This window comes from Channa argus, chromosome 15 (assembly GCF_033026475.1).
Source record: "Channa argus isolate prfri chromosome 15, Channa argus male v1.0, whole genome shotgun sequence".
Lineage (NCBI taxonomy): Eukaryota > Metazoa > Chordata > Actinopteri > Anabantiformes > Channidae > Channa > Channa argus.
The window spans coordinates 8,080,312-8,089,997 of NC_090211.1; the positions used below are offsets into that span (position 1 = coordinate 8,080,312).

The 9,686-nt window shown below is 38.0% G+C and overlaps 1 protein-coding gene across 4 annotated transcripts; it reads right to left on the reverse strand.

The window, feature by feature from the left end:
• Positions 1-715: 715 nt before the first annotated feature.
• LOC137099433 (glycylpeptide N-tetradecanoyltransferase 1-like) lies at positions 716-9,314 on the reverse strand. 4 transcript variants are annotated; one of them, XM_067476272.1, is made up of 12 exons: positions 9,168-9,312; positions 6,566-6,671; positions 6,031-6,175; positions 5,807-5,925; positions 3,826-3,917; positions 3,580-3,696; positions 2,990-3,160; positions 2,800-2,908; positions 2,437-2,607; positions 2,165-2,329; positions 1,929-2,066; positions 716-1,321 (listed from the first exon to the last, which is right to left on the reverse strand). In XM_067476272.1, the coding sequence occupies exons 1-12, from the start codon at positions 9,269-9,271 to the stop codon at positions 1,301-1,303; spliced, it is 1,458 nt and encodes a 485-aa protein (XP_067332373.1). In that variant the 5' UTR covers positions 9,272-9,312; the 3' UTR covers positions 716-1,300. The 4 variants fall into 4 exon arrangements, with proteins under 4 accessions (XP_067332373.1, XP_067332372.1, XP_067332370.1 ...); XM_067476271.1 differs by having other exon boundaries at positions 6,566-6,665; positions 9,168-9,302; XM_067476269.1 differs by lacking the exon at positions 716-1,321 and having other exon boundaries at positions 1,890-2,066; positions 9,168-9,314.
• Positions 9,315-9,686: the final 372 nt, after the last annotated feature.

Sequence of the window (9,686 nt, forward strand, 5' to 3'; positions counted from 1 at the left end):
TCCCAAGTTATCAGCTTAGCTCCAACATTCACTCTGAACTATGTGTGTACTGTGATTAGTGTATGGTTGTTTTTGCTGTATGAGGCAAAATGTTAATTGCGAGGGTTATATTTTTTATTCGTTAAAGTATCCAAGTTTTATAATTTTCCAAGTATAGCCTAATAAATTGTATATTTGAAGGACTTTGTCTAGTGAGAGAAAAACAACACTGTCCTGTGCATAAGCCTGTGTGTGTAATTTCTGTATTATTTTTAGGACTATTTTTGGAGTTCCCTTGTCCTCTAACAAGCATTTGTAATGTCCAATTTTGACATAAGCTTTAGAAATCTTTTTTTAAAATCATATATCCGAGTCCAGTGGTGTGGACTTAACCAAACCAGAAAATGGTAAATCAAAAGGTGCCATAAAACAAAATCTGTTGCCTGCTACATGTATTTTGAGATTTCCAACAGAGTTAACCTCCTTGCTGATTTTTCTCCAACTTAAGATGCCCTAGATGACTTAGATTTTATTACTCAGTTCCTTTTTCATTTCTTCGCTTAGTGCAGTAAGCTAAGGAGGAAACCATGAAGGTTAATACAGAGAAGAGGACCTCCAGAAGACAAAGAACGGGTCTGGCATATCTGTCTTAAAGCAATGCCTAACAACCCCAACCAACAGGTAGAACAGAGGGTTATATTAAGAAAAACAAAAATGACACAGGTCTAAGCAGAAGCCCTTATCTTGTGTCCACTTTGGGTATTTATTCTTTTTGACCCCTTTTCTTCTTTAAAATATTTTGATCAGTTTGTTTTGTTTGTTTGTTTGTTTTTTCTCAAAAATGTAAGGATGACAGACTTTTTGTAATTGCAAAAAGCACTTCCAACATTTAGGAATTAAAATAAAACTGTAGGATCTAGTCTGTATGTGTAAGGGAATAATCCAGAGTTATGCTTGATATTATTTACATGCATTGTAGGTATGCCAACAGTGATCTGTGGTATTCAGTAATCTGTGCAAACTGTTCTTGTATTTATGTGTATTTGGTACAATCAAGACAGCTCTGTAATACAGTTGTTTAGGATGGTAACTACAATGGCTTAAGGTCCATGTGATCGAGAGAGGAGGAAGAGTTCAGGACTCTCTCCACCTCCCTGCCTGGCAGCGGTAGTGCAGGTCAAAGTTCAAATAGTCAAAAAGTAAAAATGGGCGGTGGGTTTTCATTTCCTGAAGAAGGAAATCAGTCCATCTGTCATGTGGTCGGTGCGATGGTGTGGTCTCTTGGGCTGTTGGTGACGCTTGTTTAAATCATAAAGGGAGGTCACTGCAACACCAACCCAACCTGAGATGGGAGAAAGGAGCAGCAGTTATTAACTGGATATAAAAATTTTTTAAATGTTTGTACTATACATAATGCAGTTTAATACTTCATGGACAAATTGGCCAAAGGATAAAAGGATGATGGAAAACCAGATAGTGCCTATAATTATTTAGTATATTACAGTTATCCAAATCAGTCTCTAGTTAGGTAATGTTTTTATTTTATTATATTAATAATTTTTATATAATTAATTACTACAAGCCAGACCCAGATTTTGTTAAAATATTTTTATTAATTACATTTAATACTCAGCTAAAACTGACAATTGCCTGCTGTGAGATGCTGTGGCAAGTGGTTTTTACAATATTTGCCGCAGACTTGATGTGCCATAAGAAATTTAAAATAAGTGTTTGTGAAACAATCCCGCTTGTGTGTAATGTCTCCAACAGAAAACACAAATAAAAATGAAACTCGAGTATTTACTAACTACTAAGGCCTTTATTTGGAAACCCAGCTCACTAGTCTTCAGACTTCAGCAACTGCAGATACCCTGGAGTTATGCTAATGTCATTGTAAAAATTAAATCGTCCAATCACCAAAAAAATTAATTCATAAAAAAAATTCCTACCTTTTCTGATCCCATGCTGGGACATTTCCAATTGTACAGATAATACTGTAGATTCCCATCACCGATGCCAAACTTAAGCTTATCCAAGAAAGTTTTGTTTTCCATTAGATCCAGTGCATTGAAGACATCAAACCCTTTCTGGATAAAAGGATGAAAAGGAATTTTTTAAAACTCATAAGTTCCCCAAGAGGAAAAATTTCAAAGAAGATGGATGCAAGGACTGAAGAGGAACACACCGATTTAGCCAGGATGAGGGCATCAGACATCAGGTCGAGCAGGGGGGTGACAGTGTGCACGTTGTAGAAGGAGTATGCGGCTTTTAGACTGCGGTGCACAGGGTGGTTCATAATGGTGGAAGGCAGGGTGTAGAAACTCAGGAAATCTGTCACCTTGCCATCATTCTGTCAAGAGAACATACACTTTTAACCAAAAGAATGTTCCAGAGACAGATGTTTGCATCTGAACTAAAACAAACAAAAAAAAAAAACACATCTGGTACGTTCTTTACCTCTACAAGGTAAGTGTCAATAATGTTCTCCTGTGGCAGCAGCCAGTGTGCCACCTCTTCCTGGTTCATAACAGGTACCAGGTTGAACTGGCTCAGGTATTCACGGAGGAGGCGATGCACCACTGGCACATCTTTCCTGGTCATTGGCCGCAGACCTGAAGTCTTTGGAGCCTGGAGGAGACGGAGAGTGGTAAAGAAGAATAAAGGCAGGCTGGAAGAAGTCCTTTATGTAGACTTTTTGTGTACATTTACATTTAGTCATTTGGCAGATGCTTTTATCCAAAACGACTTACAAGTGATGTCAGAAGAAATGTTTCTGTTTCACTTCTGTTCAAAACTGTAAGTATGTGTGTTTTCACCCACCTCAGGCAGACGGTACAACTTCATAGTGCGCTGCATAGTCATGTTCCTGCTCAAGTGAGAGAACTTCACTTCAATCAGCTTGCGTGGGTTCAAAGAGCGATGCCAATACCTGCACATAGAAATTTGATTAGGTAAGTATTGACTGGTACGATGAAAAAAATTAGAAGAGTTGTTTTTCTGTTAGACCCACCTGCATGTGCCAACAGGTTTGGGCAGTACCACTCCAGCAGTGTACACTGCTTGAAAGATCCCCTGAAGGTTAACCCGTCTAGTGATTTCTCTGATAAGAACTGGAGCTACTCGTTTCGAGCGCAGCTTCTTGTGGACGCAGAGGAAATTGATCTCAACCATTTTCTTTTCTCTAAAACACAAGAAAAGCTTCATTGCATCTGAGTACATCTGCCTCTATGTCACCTCAATAATTACAGTAAATAAAAAAAAGAAAGTACCATGTATTTGGTAGTACTATTTCTAGTACTAGAACTACTAATCTATTACTTACTAGACTTGGACAATTTAACTTAAGAATCTAATATTAAAAAGGACCAATAAAACACATTTAAATATAGTTGACAAATACTGCTTTTATTGTAATTACAAGTTGTGAAAGATCTATATTTCGGATAACTTATCCTGTAGTAAATTTTTTGAGAATTCTAACATAATGCATTTATGTAAAATGAAATTGGGTAAATTGCTCAAAGGTAAATTGTTACTTTAGGTAGCATACAAGTTAAACTATTTAATCAATCATATTTTTACACTGTTGCCTTCACTTACATTTCATAGATGCGGATATTGGCAGGAATGGCACTAATGAACCCCACAAGTTTTTGGTTAGAGTTGACCCTCACTCCACAATGCCACTGGGGCAACCAGCCAGGAGGGCGGAGGGCCCTGAGAGAGTCAAGTCACCCAGCATTGTTGAAAGAAGAAAAAAAAAAAAGAAATGCTTTTTTTTTTAATAATATAAATTTTTCTCAGTGTAATTAGTGTTTAAAAGATCTTCATTTCTAAAAGAATTACCAGAGCAGAAACTCAGGCGAGTAGTCAAATCTGAACATGTTGTCATCGTCCTCCACATAGTTCTCATTGAGAAGAGTGTAAAGCTCCTTTAGCTGCATTTAAAAACAGAATTTAAGTCATGACCTCTAAAATATGAGTTTTAAGATTTCAAATATTTGCAAATCCCATCAACCCATATTTTATTCACAATAGAACATAAAAAAAAACATATCAAATGTTGAAACTGAGACAAAAATTTTAGTTCAATTTGAATTTTATGTCAGCAAAACATCTCAAAGAGTTGGAAGAGGGCAATGTTCACTATTGTGAAACTTCCCCTCCTCTTTTATCAACTGTCTGTAAATGTCTGGGAACTGAGGACACCAGTTGGTGAAGCTTTAGTAGAGGAATGTTGTCCCATTCTTGTCTGATTCAAAATTCGAGCTGCTAAACAGTCCTGGACCTTTGTTGCAGGAGTTTTTCCATTTTATGATGCACTAAATGTTTTCTATTGGTGAAAGGTATGGACTGCAGGGAGGCCAGTTCAATACCCAGACTCTTCTCCTGCAAAGCAATGTTGTTGTGATGGATGCAGTATGTGGTTTAGCATTGTCTTATTAAAATATGAAAGGACTTCCCTGAAAGAGACATTGGATGGGAGCATATGTTGCTCTAAAACCTATGTACTATGTACTTTTCAGCATTGATGGAGCCTTTCCAGATGTGTAAGCTGCCCACGCCATAGGCACTAATACAGCCCCATACCATCAAAGATGCAGGCTTTTGAACTGTCTGCTGATACCAAGCTGGATGGTCCCTGTCCCCTTTAGTCTGCAGGACACAGCGTCCATGGTTTCCAAAAAGAGTTTTAAAATTGTGATTCATGTAACAACAGAATAGTTTCCATTTTGCCTCAGACCATTTTAAATGAGCTTTGGCCCAGAGAACATGGCAGTGTTTCTGGATGATGTTCACATATGGCTTCTTCTTTGCATGATACAGCTTTAACATTTGTGGATTGCACAACTGTGTTCACAGACAGTGATTTCTGGAAGTGTTCCTGAGCCCATGCAGTGATCCAGTAGAGATTCATGTCTGTTTTTAATGCAGTGCTGCCTGAAGGCCTGGTGATCATGTGCATTCAGTTTTGACCTTCGGCTTTGTCCCCTGCGCACAAATATTCCTCCTAATTCCTTTAATCTTTTGATGATATTATATACTGTAGATGATGGGATCTTCAAAGTCTTTGTAATTTTACGTTGAGGAACATTTTGTAGAAGGAGTATGCTGCTGAAGCAGTTTGTCACAGATTCGTGAACCTATACGTATCTTTACATTCCAGAGGCTCTGCCTCTCTGAAATGCTCCTTTTTACCCAAGCATGTTACTGATCTGTGGCCAATTAACCTAATTAGTTGTTAAATGTTCCTTGAAATGTTTTTTATTTTACTTTTTTATTTTTCAAGCCTTTTCTTACCCCTGTTCCAACTTTTTCCAAGATGTGTTGCTGCCATCAAACTCAAAATGAGCTAATATTTTCCATGAAATGATAAAATATCCATCTTAAGATGAAATGTTTGAAATATGTTTTTTATTTTCTATTGTAAATAAAAAAATGTATGAGATTTGCAAATTATTGCATTCTGTTTTTTATTATGTTTTACACATCATCCCAACTTTTTTTGAATTGGGGTTGGAATTCGAATGTTAAATTCTTTGAAACGGAAATAGATGTAGACAGTATATTTTTATCTGTCTCATCATTAGAGCTGAGCTGCACTCTGACAAAACATACGCACTTTATTGTTGTAATAATTCATTAACAATCCTACATCTGAACAGAGGACAAATGTTAATGAAGCATTTAGATTGACAGGGAATTATAGGGTCATCAGCCTTTTAAAATAAATTATCGATTCCAAGAAAAGACACTAAAAAGAGGAAGTCTCTTTCACTTGGATTCCTGCTAAAAGTATGTGTTGGTGGTGGATACACTCTCTTACCACAGCAGGGTCCCCCAGATCGAGGGTGTCCCAGCTGAAGCCCTGTGGGAGGCTGTATGGCTCCTCTCGAACATTGTCTTTGTCAGGTTCAATGGAGCCGTGTGAGGTCACCGTCTCCCCTACAGAAAAACCAAACTGTGTTTGACATATAGCACAGAAACCCATGATAGAGGACATTCAATTGTTTGTGGGTTTTAAACAAGAACAGAAAACAAATGTCATACCAAGCTTGGGCACAGGTTGTGTGTCCCAGAACTGGTAACTCCTCCGACTTGCCTCCTCCATGGTTTTGGCAGGGCCTTGTCCTATAGAGATCAGTTCAATGGCCTTTTGGATCTCCTGTAGTTTATCAGCTGGCAATGAATTCACCTGTGGTAAAAGTAAAGAGGAATTAAATTTTTTTCTTTAATATTGAAGTACAGACAGGCACTGACCTTTTTAAATAACCCAGTCTATGCAAATCACATACACATTTAATGATGTGGATATAGGAATGCAGTGTCAAATTAACTGACTGCTGCATTGTTACTTGGCAGTATAAAAATCTCTACATGCTGCAGTGCAAAGCAGTGTGTTTACACCCAGTTCCGCATTATCACAAGCATGCAACTCATCCACTTTTTAGGATGTCAAGGTTGTTTGATAGAAATTATCCACAATTATACCAACAAACATCAGAAAAAAACGATTGTTTTACATGAAAGACAAACTAACACTTTAAATTAAAATGTATTAGTATATGGTTTAACAAATTCATACCTTGGCAAGGGGGTCCTGAGATACTTCTGTAGTACCCGATTTCTTCTTCTTTTTCTGCTTCTTTTTCTTCTTCTTGGCGCCGGTGTCGTCACCCAAACCCCTGTCACTTGAACAGGACAGAAAGAACAGAAGCAATCTCTATTGAGCAACAATGTTGAAGGAAACCTGTGTTGTATTCCAAGTTATTATTATTTTTTTTATCTCTGGGATCAAAGTGAAAAGCCAGGAGGAATAAAACTATATACATATATAAAGTGTTAGTACTCATTTACAATCTTTGTCCAAATCTTAATACCACTGTATTAATTACATTTGCAATAGAGAAGGATGCGTTTTCTGGAAATAAATATTTTAAACCAACCGGTTCAAAACAGAAGACATATTCAGTTAATGAACTGATTTATGCGTCTAGGCCTGTAACGTCTCTGTAACCATTTGTCTATCTAAATGTTCGTGTTTTTTTGACCAACTGTCCAAAAGGTTTTCGATTTAAACACACACATTAGACAAATAAAGCAGCCTAAAAATGGTCCTGAAAATGATAATGAAATCACAAATGCAATTCACAGGATATATCGGGGTTAGAGTAATAACATATGGACTGTTTTCATCTCATTCACATGTATTAGCTGTATGCATTGAAAAACATAATTTACAACATTATTTCGGTAGCTTATCACACAACGTCCTGCAACCCCCTCCCATAGCCTGTGTCGTTTGACCTCCTTTCTGTTAAATTTAAACCAAAGGATACACAAACCCTCACGCATCTATCCCATCTTCTGGGCTGAGAAAGACTGCATACTTACAGAGGATAATCTCATTAGTTTCCAAGAGGGGAGAGAGGCCAAGCACTGGCCTGTATTTGTAACACGAGCACAGATGGTGCATCACATGACCTTTGTAAGAAGAGTGGGTGGTATCTATGTGCATATACATATGTAGGTACAAGAGGTCAATGAGTGAGTGGGACAATGCACAACAAAACAGTCAATAGTTTGTTCCACAGGCTTCCATTTCAACAGAGTGGACTAGTTAGCAGCCAGGACTATTCTTTGCATCCGCCTGTGTTTTGGTGCAGAGGAATAACGTGTTACTGGAAAAGGGGAGTGAACAGTGACACTCACATTTGCATGACTGAAATTAGTAAATAGGGTCATTAATTTCCCCTCACAATGGTAAAGGGTGAGGCAAAATATATCTATATAGAACGCATTATATATCATAAATCTATTACTGTTACACAAAATATGTACTTTGATTTGTAGTGGACAGATTATACCTCTACAAAAATGTTGTTTTGGTACAGATACTAGAGTCAACAGGTGTTTAAAAATTGGTCAATGATCAAACGTTAAAACACATCCTCAGCATATGAAAACTTTGAGTGGTGCAATATTTGAAACTCCACTGCTGTTGTGTGCATTATTCAGCTAATCTGGAAAAAATGCATAATGAGCATTTCTTATTTGCCATAAAAGACATGCTGTTACAAATGAAAAAGTAAAATAAATATCTGAATGTTTAGCAAATTATTTGGAGGTATTAAAAACCTTGCCAGAAATAGCCTGTAAACGCATTCACTTCAAATATCTTTACCTTTTTTTTTTTGATCATGGCTCTATACTCTTTACTAGTTATCAAATCTTAGTTATCTATGGTCGAACGTCTTGCAGCTTATGAGCACACTCGAGGCTTTTAATGAGAGGTCACAAGTACACAGGGATTTCTTTTAGCAGGGACACAAACTAAAAGGGGTCAAGAGGAGGAGCACTTTTTTCATTTGGCTACTAAAAACGCACTTAAACAGGACACGCCTAATAACTGCAACCTTGCGCCTCTTTCGTGTGTGTCCCTACTTGGTAAATATTAACCGAAGCTAATGCCAGCAAAGGAGGATTTCCAATAAAGCCTGTTTTCAGTAAGATCCACTGGGAACTAGGCTGCTTTAGAATCTTTAAAATGGCTGTGATTAAAAGATGCAATTACAAGCTCTCTAGACTCTCCAGTTAACAAGGCCCTCTCAAATACAAATCCTTGTCAAGCTGCATGTGTAACAAAATGCAGGATTTGCTTGTTTCACTTTTGATGTTGCTTGTGTCTGCACGTACAGACAATAGGCGTTTGACAGGTATGTTAGCATGCAAGCTAACTCGCTACTACCAACTGGGGTTGCCATGAGCAGCATCGGCTACGGGTATAATATAATCCTAAATATATAATATCGTCGACCTCAAAATCACTAACTTCTAATTAAATGTTTAAAATGACAAAAAAAATTGTTTTACAATAAGCAGCTTCAAATCGTTGTTTGGATTTTCAACCCCCCATGTTACGCCTTGATAACGGAGCTCAAGGCAAGGAAGCTAAAGCCCGCCCACAGGAGTAACTAGACGCCCTCTGACCAATCATATCAAAGAAGTGGCGAGGAAACGAACGAAATAACCAATAGGATAAAAGCAAGTAGGCGGGACCACTTTCCTACATCCATGTCTGTCTATCCCAGGCTGCTTGCCGAGGCTTTACTTTACAATGGCTTTCCCGAAGTGTACACCAATGTGACACATTTTGTACCACGGTGCTGTCAAGCATGCTTTCTTACCCATCGTCAAAGTGGTGGTCTTCATTTTCACAGTCGCTGCAGTGCCCATGGTCCTCTACATCTTCTTTCTCCGGCATCGGTGCTGTCTCATTCTCATCCGCCATCTTCAACCAGGAAGTGAGGAGCCACCGCGTGTCCGCGACGCCTTTAAACATCCGTCGGTGCTATTGGTTCAGAGCGGAGGTGGACGCGCCTCCACTGTTGTCTGTTACTGTTTACAAGTGTTTACGCTCAACACATGCCCCGTTATGGAGTGCTGATGGTTTTGTATGTAAGGCAATTTTGGGCTATGTCTATGTTTGCGGAACACGCAACTATTAACGAATATTTTAGTTTTATTTATTAAAGTCTGCAACAATTCTGATGAGATACATTTTAGATATTTCAAAAACAGGTATTTTTTCAGATTCAATCGACAGTGCTGCAATGACTTTATAAAACACTACTATTATGGATAGACTTGAGAAACACATGGCTCATGTTCATTATAATGAAGCACATTACACTAAATGCAACAGT

Coding starts and splice junctions, on each gene's coding strand:
- LOC137099433 (XM_067476269.1), bottom strand. CDS start 9,271: ATGGCGGATGAGAATGAGACAGCACCGATGCCGGAGAAAGAAGATGTA. Junction 6,672..9,167: donor GACCACCACTTTGACGATGG/GTAAGAAAGCAT, acceptor GTCCTGTTCAAG/TGACAGGGGTTTGGGTGACG. Junction 2,330..2,436: donor TTGACACTTACCTTGTAGAG/GTAAAGAACGTA, acceptor TTCTCTTGACAG/AATGATGGCAAGGTGACAGA.